Source organism: Microtus pennsylvanicus, chromosome 20 (assembly GCF_037038515.1).
Source record: "Microtus pennsylvanicus isolate mMicPen1 chromosome 20, mMicPen1.hap1, whole genome shotgun sequence".
NCBI lineage: Eukaryota > Metazoa > Chordata > Mammalia > Rodentia > Cricetidae > Microtus > Microtus pennsylvanicus.
Genome location: NC_134598.1, coordinates 35412183 through 35430236, shown reverse-complemented (window position 1 = coordinate 35430236; position 18054 = coordinate 35412183). Strand labels below are relative to the sequence as shown.

At 45.9% G+C, this 18054-nt stretch overlaps 1 protein-coding gene across 1 annotated transcript in view; it reads left to right on the top strand.

Annotated features, from left to right (window-relative positions):
* Pah (phenylalanine hydroxylase) overlaps positions 1–17109 on the top strand; it is a 47366-nt gene extending 30257 nt beyond the window's left edge. Inside the window, exons 5-13 of the mRNA XM_075954190.1 lie at positions 2949–3016; positions 5319–5515; positions 7560–7695; positions 8698–8767; positions 11801–11857; positions 12691–12786; positions 13281–13414; positions 14570–14685; positions 16874–17109. Coding sequence (XP_075810305.1) covers positions 2949–3016; positions 5319–5515; positions 7560–7695; positions 8698–8767; positions 11801–11857; positions 12691–12786; positions 13281–13414; positions 14570–14685; positions 16874–16920 — 921 coding nt within the window. The 3' untranslated portion in view covers positions 16921–17109. The remainder of the gene's footprint in view (positions 1–2948; positions 3017–5318; positions 5516–7559; positions 7696–8697; positions 8768–11800; positions 11858–12690; positions 12787–13280; positions 13415–14569; positions 14686–16873) is intronic.
* Positions 17110–18054: the final 945 nt, after the last annotated feature.

Below are 18054 nucleotides of genomic sequence, written 5' to 3'. Positions count from 1 at the left end.
CAGATGACAACTGTCAAATTCGAGCTGCTATTCTGACCTCAAATATGAAGATATATAGGTTAAGTGTCTATTGTTTAGTCCAGTAGAGATGGTCCTCCCACGGCAAGCTGACGGGGCTTGGGAATTAAACCAAAGGACCGGGTTTTTTGCTTAGAATACACAAGGGCACTCATATTTCCTCAGTATAATTGGACCTTATGTTAATTGCAAGGTCTTAGGTTCCTAAAGTCTGGTGTCATGGTATACACATATAATCCCAACGCACAGTATCCGGAGGCAGGATGATTGCAGAAGCCAGCCTGAACTACAGAGTAAGACCCTGTCTCAGAAACCAACAGCAGATATAAAAAAGCTCCCAAGTTCCTTATTTGATTTTTATGATTTATTTTATTTCTATGTATGCATAGGTGTGTGGGTGTGTGTCAGTGTCACATGGCACATGGGTGCACATGCCCATGGAGCCCAGCAGAGGGTGTGCTATCCCCCAGAGTTGGACTTACAGATGGACATGAAGCCTATTTATGTGGGTGCTGGGAACCAAACCTGAGCCCTCTGGAAGAGCTGCGAGAGCTCTGAGCTGAGTTAAGATGCTCAGCCATCTCTCCAGCCCCCTATTTCTAATGAATGATTTCAACCCAGTCAGTGTTTCAGGGAAAACAGCTTGTGCTTTGTAACCGCCCTGTCATAGAGTCTTTAACCGAGTAATATTTTCTTCAGTTGGGATTTGGGTGTGGTAATTTTAGTTTACCAGTGTGGTGCTTTTGAGATTTTCTTATTTCTCAGAACCCATCCTGAAATCTCGCATTCCTGTCTTTTCTCCAGTTTTTTTTTCCTCCCTCTCTTTCTCCCCTCTCCTCCCTCCCTCTCCTGTTTTTTCTTTCGATGTCAGTAATTCTGTCAGTAATGCTCCTGTGTTCCATGTTCTCAGGTAAAATTAATTTATATAAATTTTCCAAACATTTTTAAACTGCTGGTTGACACTGATTGATATATATATAATATATATGGACATTATATAACACATATATTATATATATATCCAATAAACCAAAGAAAACAGGCAGCATTTGGAAAGCAGGGGCTATCGACCTTCTTCAAAAGCTTCTTTAAACCTTGCCTGTGATGCAAGCCTTAGTTTTCAAGCCATTCAGCTCATGGTTTGGAGACAAATAATAGCGAATTAAAGTGGTTTCTGGAAGAGCCTGTTGGGAAACGTCTGCAGGGAACAAAGACGAGTTCCATGGCAGTGGACCAGTGTCTTGACTTCAGACCACAGTGAACTTTTCTGTAAAGCACCCTCCTCATCCGCTGGGACACTTCCAGCTCCTGATGTGCCCCCACTCCACCCTAAACAAAGACACACTCGGCCCCCTCTGCACACTTGGGAACGAGCTGCGTGGCACCCTGGGAAGACTGCCTGCCAGTCAGCCTCTGAGGAGTCGCTCGTCATCCTCCTGTGCGGGGTGGCTCGCTCAGTCAACGGAGCGCCTGCCAGGTCAGAAAGGTTCACGGTTACTGAGGTGTCATAAGAAGAGCAGAGGGCTGGGTGATCCAAAGCCTGGCTTCGCCATTATGGATCCACTTCCCTGAGTCTCTCGTTGATTCTGGAAATCAGCCTGACGTTATACCAAAACTGCCACAGCTGTAGACACCTGGGAAATGCCATTTTCAACAATTGCCAGCAGGGCATGGTGGCACAGGCTTGTAATCCTAGTTCTTGGGAGGCTGAGGCAGGAGAGTTGAGGCCAGTTTGGGCTATCTGGAAATATTTTATTTCAAGAAAATAAAATGCAAAACATTAAATTGCCCTAGCAGTAAGGGTATACCCATTTGTTCACAGGAAGTGAGGAGGAGCCTCCGTATTCATTTCCGTAGTGACTAGTATTTTTTTTTAATAGAAACTGTGGAGATAGCTCAGTTAGAAAAGAACAGATGTTCAGATATGATGACCCAAGTTCAGCCCCCAGCATCCATGTAAAGAGCTGGGCATGGTGTCACATGCCTAGCTCATAACGCTAGGTGGCGGTTTCCTGAGGACTGACACTCAAGTCTCTCTCTCTCTCTCTCTCTCTCTCTCTCTCTCTCTCTCACACACACACACACACACACACACACACACACACACACACACACACACACAGAGAGAGAGAGAGAGAGAGAGAGAGAGAGAGAGAGAGAGAGAGAGAGAGAGAGAGAGAGGAGAGATGCATGCACATGAGGAGGCATTACTAAACACACACCACTCAGAAACTGGTTGAATATTTTATGCCTTCAACACAGACATCTAACTTGGCGTGATCCAGTTGGCTTAGAAACTGGGAATGGTGTGGATGACATTTCTTTAAGAACAGAGTCTATCCATAGATATAGGAATGTCAGGCTGGCGACGATTTCACTGCATTGAAGGTGTGGCTAAGTGTGCGTCTCTCTCAACCATGGGAAAACCTCCTCTGTATTTAACTGAGACTGTGTGTTAGAGTATCATCAAGGAAAGGAGTGTGAACCATCATAGCGGAAAGGCTTCCAAGCAGACTGTTGATAGAGGTGTCATGTGGGTGGAATTTTTTGTCGGGACCACTGGCTTTACAAGAAAGGACATGGAGACTGATTATTAATTATAAATGCTCAGCTGATAGCTTAGACTTATTACTAACTAGCTCTTACAACTTAACCCATATTTCTTATCTATGTTTTACCATGTAGTGGTACCTTTTTTCAGCATGTCAAATTCATCTTGCCTCTCTCCGAATCCTGGTGACCCCACCCTTCATTATCCCAGGGCTCTCCCTCAACCACAAGTCTTGCCCAAACTCTTCCTGCCTAACCATTGGCCATTGGCTCTTTATTAAACCAATGAGAGCAACACATCTTCACAGTGTACAATTCTACAACAGCGCCAGGCCTCTCCCTCTGCAGACCTGAGTCATCAAGTCTCTTCTTTCTCCTAGGGCTTTAAAGATCCTGTGTACCGGGAAAGACGAAAGCAGTTTGCTGACATAGCCTACAACTACCGCCAGTAAGTCTCCCTGTTGGACAACCGAGAGAAGAACATACCCCTAGCCCGTGCTCTAGATTGGCAACAATCAGCCCAGAACACCCTGCTTTGTGTGTGTGTGAAAGAGCTTGTATGTGTGTGTATGTGTGTTTGTATGTGTTTGTATATGTGTGTATATGCGTGTTTAAGCTCTCTTGTAATAATGGTTTAAAAAATTGCCTCTAGGTCAAACAGAAGTATCCACTGCTGTAGCCCAGCTCTCTCCCAAGCTTGCTAGCTCAGTGTTCATTGTCTGGAATGACTGGAGAGGCTTCCATCCTGAATGGGGCAGCCTATGGTCTCCACATTAGGCCAGGAGGAAAAGAGCTGGCCATTCCAGCGAATTGCTATCCCAGGAGCCTTTGCACCAGCGACACTCCTACGTTCTACTGATCTAGCGTACAGTTTTGTAGGGCAACTGTCAGATGGGATTTTTATTTCCTGCTCAGGATTCTATCATTTTAATCGAGAGAAAATGGCCATATCAAATGTGTGTTTGGGAACATACTGACGTTGCTGTCGTGAGTCCCAGGAACTATGTAAATTGTGACTTGGGGAACTTGTGTTTTGAGGACAGCAGTTTCTGAGGTAAGGGAAAAGAAAAGACATGCATAAAAAGAAGCTCCAGAGCTGTCCCAGAAACTAAGGTACCAGGACATCAGCGACAGAAGAAAATGCTGGGGCCTTGTGGGGTGAAAGCAAATCTACCTGTGGATGGAGAAACATCCAGAGCATTGCTTTCTCCGAATGACTCTGGGAGGGGAAAGATCCAGAGCTGTGTGGCCTTAGTCAATTAAAGTCCATGTGGACCTGGCTTCTGTTTAGCAGAAATTAGGGAACATGGTGACCTTTCTCTGTCCTCACCTTTGTCCCACTAAGTCAGTACAGGCAAGAACTCTTCTTCATAGTCAATTTGGTTACCATCTCTTTGCTGAGTATTTGGGGTTTTGCTAAATTCCATGCCCCCCACATAAATAGTATTATAATAAACCCTCATTTTTTTTTCAGATGAGGAAATAGAGGCTAAAAGAAGTCAAATAACTAGGAGGTGACAAAGGCAGGCTTTAACTTTATCTGTCCCTAGAATTAATCTCACCATTTCCACAGTGTCTAGTAACCCTGGGCCTAAGCAGGTTCAGAACCGGGGATCTCTTTCTGTCTCTCCAGCCCGCACCCTAAGACTGTTCTTGTTTCAGGCTTGGCCTTCCCTTCTCAGAGGTGGGTTCCGTGTGATGCTCCAGCTCAGTTAGAAGCTCTCGCTCTTTCCCACAAAGTCAGCCAAAGTTCTGTGATTGGGTCTTATCGTTCGTGACTAGACGTGGACCCCTGTGTCAGCCAATCACGGTGGTCAGGATAAAGAGACGATGACTGGACAACCCTGACCACAGTCCCAGCTGTAAATGTGGCCCTGAGTGTCCCCTTCCTCAGATGCCACAGGCTGAAAGAGACAGCACAAGAAGTGTGGGGTCACTGGCTTTGTTTGGTTTTTATTGTTTTCAGCACACAGCTTAGAAGCTGCCAAACTAATGACTCTTAAATTGCAGTTCCCATCAGTCACCTGAGGGGGCGCTATTAAGATCCATCTGTCCTTGACTTTCTGGGCTCCAGTGTATCAGCACAATGGGGCAGGGTCTCATGTCGGCGCTTTGACAAATGTGGCACATAGAAGCGTACCTTATACCTTAGCATGCTTCTTTGTTCCTCCATCTCAATATTTATAGATTTCTTACCTTCGGTCTAAAACTTGGTTAACTGACAAATCTGTGACTTACACACCTTAAGATATGTAGCTATATACGCTGTGGTACCTTAGCCTACATTTAAATAGCTCTAACTTCCCAGGAACAGAAACATCAAGCTTAGCAAATGCAACCTGCCCGGACAAGTTTTGAACACGCCCCCTAGCTAGTAAATCCAGGTTAGCCATAGCAGAATTGCTTTCGCTCAGTGTGGGGGTCTCCGTTAGAAACAGATGCGCTGTCTGCGTATCACTCCGTCCACACTGCTGTATACCTGTGTATACTGCTGTATATGTCGCCTGTGTCGTCTCTGAAGGCACATTTCTACCCTGAACAGACTGTGAGGGAGCAGAAAGGCCAAATGGTTTCCCAGAGTGATAGCAATTCCTCAACCAACCATGGTTTCCTGTGGGGACCAACATGATAGTGGTTTTGCTCTTGCAAACAATGCTGGTTGGTGGCAGCGTCTCACAAATGGTGAAGCCCGACTCTCTCTTGTGAGCTTACTTCCCCGCTGGATACACCTGTCCATGCTTGTATTCTAGTGGGCAGCCCATCCCTCGGGTGGACTACACAGAGGAAGAGAAGAAGACCTGGGGGACAGTGTTCAGGACCCTGAAGTCCTTGTATAAAACGCATGCCTGCTACGAGCACAACCACATCTTCCCACTTCTGGAAAAGTACTGTGGGTTCCGTGAAGACAACATCCCCCAGCTGGAAGATGTATCCCAGTTCCTGCAGTGTAAGTCCTCAGCAGGGTCAAGTCCTGCAGGCAGTGGCCGGGGAGGGGGTTGGCGGGGAGGAAGCAAAGGCTGTTGGGAGTAGTGGTGTGAGGGAGCCTGCAGGCTGAGTCTCCCAAGGAAAATCCAGCTGCATCGTCTCCTGCCTTCTGTCTCACCTCCATTATCCATCTTCTTCCACCCAAGCAAAAACGGCACATAGCTGTCTCTGAAAGGATTTTTTCTCAGACCCAAAACTGAGGTGCCCAGGCAGTGTTTCCCCTGGAGTGCCCACTGTTAGGAAATGGCTGTCATGCCAAGTCAAGGAGAAAGTATGCTTTTCTTGTGGACCAGTGCCAAGAGTCCCTCGCTCTGAGTCTATTCATCTGGGATGTATCCTGCCTTTGACCTTTTCTGGTTGTGTAAATCTGCCTTCACGTGGTTCACCTGCCAGACACTGTCGCCCTCTTGGCATCCATCACAGAGAAATCACAAGAATGGAATGAGATCTTGCATGTGAAGGCACTTGGCATGATGCTGGGTTCACTGTCAGCGTTTGGTGAATCTGAGGGTTAACGTGACCTGATTGCTCGGCAGTGCACTGTCGGAGGGGTAAGCCCCTGCAGAGCCTTCCCAAAGGGAGATAGGTTTCTCCTTCTGACAATGGGATGCTCATTCAGTAAAGCCCCAACAGTCGACCAGTTTCAACTGAACACATACGTATGCAAGGTAGGAGAAGGAGACGTGGGGGGATGGGCCACAGTCACATACAAAGGAATAATTATTCTCTGCATCAGAGCCTCGAAGAGATAGGGAATGGGCCAAAATAAGTATATTTAATAAAATAAGTAAAATAAGCAGGGAGGGAGCTTAGAACTAGGACAGATGAGGCCATCTTCCAGATCTCTCCCCATGTCTAGGATAAAGCAAGGAGCAAGAGTTTGAACTAGAGTGATTATCAACCTGAAAGTGTAGGGTGAAGGGAGAGAGAGCCGGTCCTAAAGATGATCTCCCATTTACTGCTGGATGCTGAGCCCATGGTAAGAATGATGTTAGCATCAATGCTAGCTGTTGCCAGGTTATACAATTGCAGTCAAAAGGCTTTGAAGCCCTGAGACCTGTGACTCTGGACTGAGAGCTTTAACCTATGCCTCAACTTCCCCATCTTTAAAGTAGGGGTGATAAAGTGTCTTCCTCGCAGTTCTTGCAAGGGGCAGCTTGTGCCTGGCATGTACTGTAGTTATGGTCATCAGTAGTGCCGCCTTCTGCTCCCAGGGAAGAGAGGATTGAGGAGCAGGTGTAGGAAGGAGAGGACGGTTGGCAGTTGGGAGCTTTATAGAAGAGTTATTTGGAGGATGTGGTGTAGATGGGTGCTCAAAAACTTCCCAATACTTTAGCTCTTGATTAGGGAAACATCTACCAGTTCTCAGTGCCCCCTACATTGTAGAGCTAAGAGAAACCCATATGCACTGCTTTACAGATGGGGGGGGGGGATGAGAGAGAGCCAGAGATGGAGACACACACACACACACACACACACACACACACACAGAGAGAGAGAGAGAGAGAGACAGAGAGAGAGAGTTAAATTGAATGCAGTAGATTTCTCGTAGCTTTTCCTCCCAGGATGGCCTGTGTGTGGTACGGTTCTGGAAGAGATTCTGGAAGTCTCATTGCATGCTCTACTCCTAATGCTGATCTTACATCTCCTTGCTACTGCAGAAACATGAGAAGTAATGGAAAAGTATTTGATCCTGATAAGCAGTAACCACGGAGAAATTTGCTGAATGTTTGTAAGGGACTAGGCTCTGCTAAGTAATTTTTAGTCGTTACTGTTTCGATGCTCAGTATATCCCTCAGTAGGACTCACCTAAATTTTGGAGGTGAGAAAACTGAATCTCAGCAACGGGAGTTTACTTGACCCAACACAGCCAAGGGGGCAGAGACTGGAAGCCAAGTCTCCTTGGTAGAAAGTCCACACCCTGGGGCATTGCTTCTCTGCTGGGAGTTACGTAGCCTTTCTGGCTTCACGCTAGGCATTGAGTTTTAGGTTCTTCTGCTTTCCAGCTTGTACCGGGTTCCGCCTCCGACCTGTTGCTGGCTTACTGTCCTCTCGTGATTTCTTGAATGGCCTGGCCTTCCGAGTCTTCCACTGCACACAGTACATCAGACATGGATCTAAGCCCATGTACACACCTGAACCGTGAGTCTCATTCTCCCGTTACCACTGCCCAGCACAGTGGGTCCTAGTCCTACCTGCTAAGAATGCTGAACAGGTTCATTGCAGGCTGGTCCGCACGGTTTGTTGCCTGCTTTGTTTGATCATAGTTCTAAGAGAAATTCATACCCTGGGATTTTTTTTTCTTGGTCCAGATAGATGAAATTTGGACTCATAGATCTGGCCATTCTGTGAACCAAGGATTAGGATTCCCTTGCGTAGCAGGAAAAGAGGTTCCATTGAGCCGCAAATTCAGACCACTGGAGGAAGTTCCAAATAGGACAGGCGCGAGAGTAGTCGAGTGATCTCAGCATCTCTGAAATACGCATTTAGATGGTTCCAGTTCCTTGCTTGGATTATGTCTTGGCCAGAAGGAGAGAATGGGTGGCCACTGTGCTCTCTGCTTGGGCTTCTAGCCACCTCATTAGTCACAGAGAAGTTTATCCAAAGAGATCAGTATGACACCCCAAATTGTTTCCTTCTTATGACGTTAATGGCTGCCGATTAGAAAGGACTTCTAGCTGTCAACCTGTTACTGTTTTAGATAAATGTAGCCTTTCTTTTTTGACTATTGGCCTACTCTTGGCCAAGAAAAGAACAACTCCTTTGTTAAAAAAAGTTCTTACTGGAAAATCTGGGCACATTATCCCTCTCCAGGTAGGTGAGTAGCAAGGAGACATGGGCTGGGAGGACTCTGAACTGCGTCTCACTCCTTACACAGTTACCTGAGAAGAGACCTATGGGGATGCTGGCTTCCTGTCTCCCAGGACTCTTAGTAGCTCTGACTTTTCTTTCTTTTATACCCTTTTTTTTCTTTTCTTTCATACTTTATTTCAAGAGATCCTTTGCTCAGCACAGGGCTTATTCTTTAGAGTGAAGTCCCACGTGTCAATGAGCTGTTTCTTCCTGTCCATTCTCCATATAAGATCCCTGAGTCTAACTTGGTTTCACTAGTCCCTCCACTGAATGCTGTGTTTTCTGTTTTAGTGACATCTGTCATGAACTGTTGGGACATGTGCCTTTGTTTTCAGATCGCAGCTTTGCCCAGTTTTCACAGGTAAGGAAAAAAGACATAGTTCTAGGGATTGATTGGAATGAATCTGTCCCTGCCTGACAAAGGGGCTGTCACATGCTCTGTGAGAGTGGAAACAAGGTATCGTTCCACATGCTCTGTGAGAGTGGAAACAAGGTATCGTTCCACATGCTCTGTGAGAGTGGAAACAAGGTATCGTTCCACATGCTCCGAGAGAGTGGAAACAAGGTATCATTCCACGAACCCACAGGAGACCGAGAAGGGTGTGTGGTTCTGTGGACCAAGCTGAACCCTCATTCCCAGAATTGCGGCCTGGGTCTGGTGACTGATCGTCCTCTGAGGTGCCTGTGCCCAACTGGCTAATCTCAGTGATCAGCTGTCCGTTAGAACCTCCTCACAGATGAAAGAATCTCTCATCTCTATGCAGACGTCGCCTCAGCTGCTGTCCCTCCAGTACTGAGATTCGGCACTTTCCATCTTGTCGGGTGGTCATCTGTATGTGTGATAACGTTGGCCAAGAATCCAGTGTCAATGATCTTATGTATAACTGGCTAGAGAAAGGAAGAAAGATAAAAAAAAAATCCAAATGTCCCATTGCCACTGTCAAAACGGTACCATGGCTTTGATTCATCTTTTAGAGTAATGGTAAAGCTCAAAATTGTTTTCTGATGAGTTAAAAAAATTCTAATTCTCTCTCATCATTGGGGGGGGGATCTCACAATTGTGTGTGTGTAGAGGGCATCTAGGGAGATGGCGTCGCAGTTAAGAGTATATTTCTCTTGCAGAGGATCATAGCTTTTGTTCAAGCACCCACATCAGGCAACTAATAGCCACCCTTAACTCTAGCTCTAAGAGAAATGATGACCGTGGTCTCTGCAGGCGTCTGCATTCATGTGAACACACCCCACAGAGACACAAGGCATCCAAATAATTTTTAAAAGCTATAAAACTATTTTAAAACAGAGTTGAGTAGCCGGGATTATGGAAGATTGGAAGATGGCTCCCAGGTGCTTATGGGCTCAACCCAGAGCTTTGGTGAACGGGAGCTGTGTGAACTGGGGCAAGTTGAGAAGCCAGCCTGTGCCTCAGTTTCCACGGATTTGAATCAGTAAAATCCCCCCTTTATTAGTCTTCATCCTCACTAAAAAGAATGATAAATCAAAGGATGGCTCATGAGCGAATGCTGCTTCAAGCAGGAGTTAGAGAGTTCTGACACTGTGCGTGAATCCTCATGCATTCCCATTAGCTGCAGCAAGTGTTTACGCTGTTCAGCACTGAAGCTGCCACTTGACGTCTCAAACAAATCCAATAAAAAGGTTCAGCTGATTCCTCACTACTCGGAAGACATAGGCTCCCCAAACGAAAACACTTGCTGTTTCCACGTGAGGTCAGGAGAATTATGGAGCCCGGAAACCATTGGACCTCAGAAGTGGGAGTGTCTGGCTGAACTTTGACTATGGAAGTGTTATTGCCAATAGTGTAGTTACGGCTGCCAAGATGGTGTTGATTGCTCAAGGCAGTTCTAAAAGGGACTGGTTACTATGACAGGAGAATTAGAAGCTTTCTCCTTGGAGAATAGGAAGCTTAAATTCTTGACCCCAGAGATAGTCTGTGTAGCTGTAGAGCAGATGGCAACCTTCCTTAAATCATTTGCATTTTGGGCAGCCCTGGAGAGGAGTGGACAGTTAACGTCAACAGACATTGTTGGATCATCTGCTTGACGCTCTCAACTTTGACGTGGAAGGTCCCAAGGCAGAGAGTTGTTCTGTGAGAACATTTTGTTTTGATTTAAAGGCAACAGTTTCTTACCACTGTAGAGCAGTATGGGGGTGACGAGGGAGTGCAGAGGGATATTGGGGTCCCCCTATAAGCCAAGATCTTGACTTACAAAGAACAATGACAAGATATTGGGTGCCGTGGCACACACCTCTAATTTGAGCATTTGGAAGAAGGAAGATAAGAAATCCAAGCCTACCCTTGCCTGTACAGTCAGCTTGTGGCTAGCCTGGGATAATGAGACCCTAACTTTGAAAATGATATCAAAAGAAAAAAGGGCAGGGATACGATCTTAGTTTATCAATGGATTCTGTTATACTCAGCCTATCTAGGAATAGAGATTTAGGAGAAATGAGGTGGTAGAGCCAGGCTAGGGGCAATCAACTTGAATGGATAAGCATACATGGGCAGCCCGTATATGGCAATTCTGTTGAACTTGTCCATATTGGGTTTCATGGTCTAAGTTGATAAGGACAACTGACCAGGTCTCTTCCTCAAGAGGGCACCAGATCTCATTACAGATGGTTGTGAGCCATCATGTGGTTGCTGAGAATCGAACTCAGGACCTTTGGAAGGGTAGGCAGTGCTCTTAACCTCTGAGCCATCTAGTTTATCCTACACCAGACAACACTTTTTGTGGGGGCAGTGTAGGTCAGCCTCCGGGTGGGATCCAGAGAGGCTGCATTGATATAGAGCACGTAGCCTCTTTCTTCAAGAAAGACAAAATCCTTCATCCTCCTCCCGGCCCACACCAATTCCTTTAGTGAGTTTAACCAGTCCTGTGGCTGTGAATACTATCTCTAATAAAATTACGGACATTTGTGTCCTTGGCTTAGACGTCAAGGCCAAATTCAGTCTTACATATGGCCCATCAACTCAGCATCTCTGCTCCACTGGACACTGATTAGACATCACTATATTCCTGTCCAGAGGTGAACTCTGAGTCTTCTTCAGAGCTTCTGCACCCTAGGTTTCCTTGGATGAACCCATGGCAACTCCGTTCTTTGACTTGCTCAAACCAAGAAAACCTCTGGGGGTTAATGTGCTCACCAGTCTCGTTCCTCTCTCGCTCTCTGTAGCTCCCTTGTTGGCATCTCTGCTCCTGAGGTCTGTACCTTCATGCTATGTGGCCCAGTCAGGGTCTAAAAATATGCAGGGTCAATCTGAACCCCTCAGATGGCGCTTAGTCAGGCATTGCCTGCCCATGATTGGGTGCCAGGTTGGCTTTGAGGGTTAAGTCTTAATATGGGTTGTGCCAGTGACACTCTTTCTCTCCACCAGGAAATCGGGCTTGCTTCTCTGGGTGCGCCCGATGACTACATCGAGAAACTGGCCACAGTAAGTCTTTCCTGTCCTTGGAGGGGTTATGGGAATGCTTCAGGCTGGGGCCTTCAGATCACTGAAGATTTCCTCTCTCCCTGGCAGCTAGGGCATTTGAAATCATGATAAGAACGTGCCAAATTACAGTCACATGAATGAGATGTCACATTTTGATTATTTTTAAGGGGCTGAATTTTTAAGTGAGCATGCTTATAGATATTTCTACATACCTGTTAAATAGGATCTCCTTGGAAACACCAACCAGCTGTTCTAATGGTCCTGAAAATCTATTGGGCCATAATGTGCCAGGGACTGGCTGGATTTGAATATTTACCTCTCTATTCCCACACTAGAAGGTCTTTAGGGTCTTCCTCAGACAGAGGGTAAAAATGGGTCTTGGCTTCACATTCTTGCCAAACATTGTCCTCTTACCATAGAAGCGGGGACCATGCACACAGGTGCTATGGAGTCACCAGGTCGGCACCGTTGGCAATTTCCTGCCTTCCATTTTCCAGTTTCAATATATCTTAGGAATTTCTCGTTCCAGTGTTTGCCACAGGCAGAAAAGTAGAAGGCATAGAGACGTTCCCGCCACACAGAAAAGAACTAGTTGGGAACGTCTAGCACATTCTAACATGTCTTATCACGTCATGGTTTATCTACCCCTGATTCAACAGGTGATGAGAGAGGAAGACATGAGATGCAGACGTGATGCTATGGCCCCCCCTCCCCCGATTCAGAGACTGTATCTGTGCAGACTCCTACCTACCGGATATGTCCTGGTACTTTGGGTACCCGATGCCTTGCTCATCCCTGATAAGCATCTTTTGCTTGCTTGCTTTCTCTTCCAGATTTACTGGTTTACTGTGGAGTTTGGGCTCTGCAAGGAGGGAGACTCCATTAAGGCATACGGCGCCGGGCTCCTGTCATCCTTTGGCGAATTACAAGTATGAGTTTAACGGACACCAAGCATGGATGCTTAGAAGCAGGGACACGGGGGAGCATCCTCATCCTTGAGGCTTCGCTGAAGTGCGATTGGATGTGCTTAGAGCTGCGCTTTCTCAGGCAGTCGATGCCTTAGCAGCTATGATCTGGGCACACCTGTGTGTTAGAGGTAGAAATTCAAGCACAAGTCTCCAGGACTCTGTGAAGGAGAGGCCTCCTGAGCCTAAGCCGACCTGGACATGCAACTTTGTAAATATGCAAACATATGCCAAGAAATATGGTCGGCGCTCCCAGTGTCCGTTGAGTTCCTTACTATGAAGTGTTTGCAGTGAGTTCTTTCTAGCTAACTGTAGGTTTTTCATGAGCTATGGAGAGCCGATCCAGTACATGCTAGACAGCTCAGTTTACTGGATTTGCACTGGGCTAGGGAAACAGAGAGGAACTTTGCAGATGGATGATGGGATGGAGGTGGGAACTTCTCTCTGGGTCCCTGCAGTACTGTCTGTCAGAGAAGCCGAAGCTGCTGCCCCTGGACCTGGAGAAGACGGCCTCGCAGGAGTACAGTGTCACAGAGTTCCAGCCCTTGTACTACGTGGCAGAGAGTTTCAATGACGCCAAGGAGAAAGTGAGGTGAGATTCCAGAAAGAAGGCCCGCGACTGCCTGTTCCAACTGAGGTCTATTCAGTGAGGGGGTGCTCCGTAAGAAGAGAGGGGAAGACACTTGGTCCAGTCATAATCAGAGATGTGCGTCTCATGACACAAGGCACTCACTCACTAAGCTGAAGTTGCTTTCAGAGAGGGCAAGTGGAAGCAGACTTTGTGAGTCACAAGTCATGTAGTAGCATGTGTGATGACCCTCTGAGCTGGGGACTGTCACTAACCTGATCTTAGAGAACAATAAGGAATGTGAGGAACAGAGGAGAAAAAAGCCTACTGCTCATGATCCCAAGGGCTGTAACTGACAAGAAAGGAAGCCAGACAGCACGACTTTGGGACTTAGGATGCTGCTCTTGCCAAACCTGGGGCAACTTACTGCCTGTCCTGATAATTGTCATTTTCAGCACAGTAGCTCTCACTTTCATCATAGGCTAACCTAGACATAATAGCTAAGGCGTCTTTCGAGCGTCTTGTTAGTTATACTGATTGATGTCCCTCATAAAGACCACCCCTGGGAGATTCCTACAGACTTGGGAGTCATGCGTAGGGAAGGCAGGGAAGCACCCAGATGAGAACCAGGCTGCCTGGGTTCCTTCACGGCACTGCAACTGACATTGATGGCCCACGTCCTGTTTACCAAGGTTCAGCCTCTGTGTTTGTAAACTAGAGGTAACCACAGTACTTAATTCTTAGGGCTGGGGTAAAGGGTTACTTAGTGATATTTTTAAGGGGTTTAGAACAGTTAGAATTTAATATGGTCCTAGGTTCATTTCAGACACCTAATCCATGCCACTATAGTTGTTTTAGTCAATTGACCAGAGCTGTGTTTCTTTTTGCAGTGATTGTCAAGTACCCTTTGATATTTTTTTAAAGTAGTACTCTGTAGCTAGGTTTCATTTTCTCAGTTTCCTTATTGAATAAGTCATTGCCTATTGCGCTTTTACACATGCATACAAAGGCTTCTCCAGCTGCCCTCGCTCAGTTGTATTTCACATCTCTGCCCCAGCTTCTGAGCTGCTGTTCTAGGGAGTTCCAGAGCTTATAGCAAAGTAAAGGCACTCGGAGCCCCTTCAGCATAACCTCTCTCTAAATGGTACCCTTCACTTAGGCCCTTGATTTTGGTTTCAGGGCCTTTGCTGCCACCATCCCCCGGCCCTTCTCAGTTCGCTATGACCCCTACACTCAAAGGGTTGAGGTCCTGGACAACACTCAGCAGTTGAAGATTTTGGCTGATTCCATCAATAGTAAGTACCTCTCAGCCTCTTGGTACCTCACTACCTTCTCTCCTCGGATAGAGGCTATCTCTTCTGACCTTTCCTATGGAGACAAAAGAAACATCTCCATAAATGTCATAGGTTCGCTGGAGGGGAAGGGCTGTGTAAACTGCCTAACCTGTCCCTTTGCCTTTGACCTCCTGGCATCCACTCCCATCTCTCACCACTTTCCCACCTTCTCGCGTGCAGCCCGACACTCCCAGGTTTTCCCTCGTTATTTGCCCTTTGGCTTCTTCTCTTCTCTATGGCAGTGGATATCACCCTGCCTGGAATCTCAACTGAGAACTAAGTTCTGTCTGCTTCCTTGGCTGTCCACTCCCCAGCCCCTCTACTGCTGTCGGCTTGCTGCTCTTCCTTGGTGGTGGATGTTATAACAGTTACTGTAGTAACATTGCCGGGCTCCCTTGTTCATACCTGCTTCACTGTGGCCCCCGAAATCACCCTCTAGCAACACGGACCAGCTTCTGGTCCCTGCACACTCACCTGACTTTTGCCAATGGCATCCTTTCTGCTTCAAACACTCTTCTTCCAGACCTATGTGAGGTGTCCAAAGCCAGTCCATCTCCCATGTGTAGCACAGACATCTCTTCTTGTAGGACGTCTTTGTATTCTTGTAGATCTTCCTTCCAGAGGATTTCACCATTTTAGAATCACTTAGTGCCTCTGTTCTCAATTAGACCCGAGCATAGCTAAATATCAGGCTCTTTGTCAAGTCTCTAGAACCTAGCCTTACTCATAAGGATTATATTCGATACTTTAGTGTAGATGGAGGCTGCTCGTTCACTCCCAGCTTCCCAACCCCAAAATAATCACACAGCAACTATGTTATTTAAATCACTGCTTGGCCAGTCATATAAGCATATTGCTAGCTAGCCCTTATATCTTAAATTAACCCATTTCTATTAATCTGTGTATTGTCACATGGCTGTGGCTTACCAGGCAGAGTTCCAATATCTGTCTCTTCCAGCAGCTACATGTCGTCTCACTGATTCCACCTACTTTCTCCCAGCATTCAGCTCAGTTTCCCCAGCTAGCTCTATTATGTCCTATCACAGACCAAAGCAACTTCTTTATTCATTAACCAATAAAAGCAACCCATCTACGGAAGGACTTCCCACACCACGTATGAGCTTTTGAATGAATGGGTGAGGAATGCCTGCAGGAAACCACCAAAAGATGTTTCTATAATTAAATCATATTTCTGTAAGAGCAGAAGAAACTTTGTATGCACCACTAAAACACTGGAATTCATAATACGTAATGGCCTCATATATAAGCCCAGCTGTTTCAGGCAGAGTGTGTGCATCTGTGTGTCCAGAACCAAAACTGCACTCAAGTGGCGTCATATGACACAGGCTAGCACTACAAAACTACCCTGGACTCATTATGGATCTAATTTATAATTAGGTTTTTATTGCCATTATCAGTATAGTGGGCATGGTGGCAGGCAGGCAGGCACAGTGCTGGAGAAGTAGCCGAGAGTTCTATATCCAGATCCACAGGCAGTAGGAAAAGAGAGTAAGCCATTGGGCTTGGCTTGGGGTTCTGAAACCTCAAAACCCACTCCTAGTGACACACTTCCTCCAACAATGCCACGCCCACTCCCACAGGCCACACCTTCTAATTCTTCTCAAGTAGGGCCACTCCCTAATGACCACTCATTCAAATATTTGAGCCTATGGGGGCCATCCCTATTCAAATCATCCCAAGTGCTGAAAAAAAAAGATAGCCCTGAGTTGTAGTACCAAGCTAAATTTCCTCAATTTGTGCAGGAGGCTTTGGACCTCCGATGATTCTGACATGGGGGACTTAAATGAACCCCACTCCTTTAGGTTTAACAGCTTGGAGTCTTGAAGCTGTTATGGATAGATGTGTCAAAAAGAGCACACAGCCCTGGGCATTTTCTTGGTGAGCCTGTTGCTTAAACAAACCCCTTTAGCTCCAGGAAACAACTTGTGAAGGGTGGGGGCAGATCATGTAGACAACTCTAGAACTCATTACACACTAGACCCAGCCTAGTGCTGACAACTCTAGAACTCATTACACACTAGACCAGCCTAGTGCTGTCTCTGAAGTTCAGGGTGGTCCACCCCAGCGACCCTACTGGGCTTCGCATCTATTAACAAGTGACTCACCTATGTGCCGTTCTTCTTCGCAGGTGAGGTTGGAATCCTCTGCAGTGCCCTGCAGAAGATAAAGTCATGAACAGGAAATGACGTCACGGGTGGAACTTGGGAGATCAACCAAAAAATCTGTTGATAGACATATAATGACTGCTTCTTTCCATCTGACAAGAAAAACCTTGATTTGAAATGTTGGCTTTTATTACTTCTTACACAGTGGGCATCACCAATTAAATCTAACTTCTCTTAAATGAAAGTATATTAAAACCTACCAGGGGTCATCTAACTTCTCTTAAATGAAAATATATTAAAACCTACCAGGGGTCAATCTTTCAGAGTCATCTTTATGATTTAGACATCTTATACCTTTAGTTTAAAGTGTAATTTCTCACCTCCTTTCAATATTCATTAAAATTTGTTACCCTTAGGCTTTTTTTTTTTTTTGATTTTGGAGACAGGGTTTCTCTGTAGCTTTTGGTTCCTGTCCTGGAACTAGCTCTTGTAGACCAGGCTGGCCTCAAACTCACAGAGATCCACCTGCCTCTGCCTCCCAAGTGCTGGGATTAAAGGCATGTGCCACCACCACCTCGCACCCTTAGGCTTTATCTGTTTGTTTTTATCTCCCAGGTAAGCCCTAATGGAATGAATATACACACACACACACACACACACACACACACACACACACACACACACACGTATATAGATGGCTAAGTGTAAAGCTGTCCTCAGGGATAAATCATTTGGTTCAGTACAGATCTCGTTCTATGTTCATTCACTATGGCTCTGAGAACGGTTTCATTATTCTGCCTGTGTAAATCTCCTCTGATTTGAGACTTCTCAAGATAGTTATAAGCAATAAAGCTTTAAATCATTATATAAAACATTATGTGTGCTTTATTTATGTATAGTGTATGGACCTGCCTACCCCATCCCCCTCCCATAGCTGCTGACGTCATTTTCATGTTACTTCTCAAGTACATTTGAGAAATAATTTGAAGGCACTTGTCATCTGGCAGATATTAGCTGGGGATAATAGAGTAAACATTGGAAGAATAGCTGGACACATTTAAAAATAGCAAATCCACTAGAAAAGTGAGGCTTTTATTTATGCTGGAGAGAAATGTCAATGTTACGAAATTTTAAAGCTTCAAATGCTTTTGGAATTAAATATTTTTCTCACTGCCTTAGAAATCCATTAGCTGGGAAATCTTGG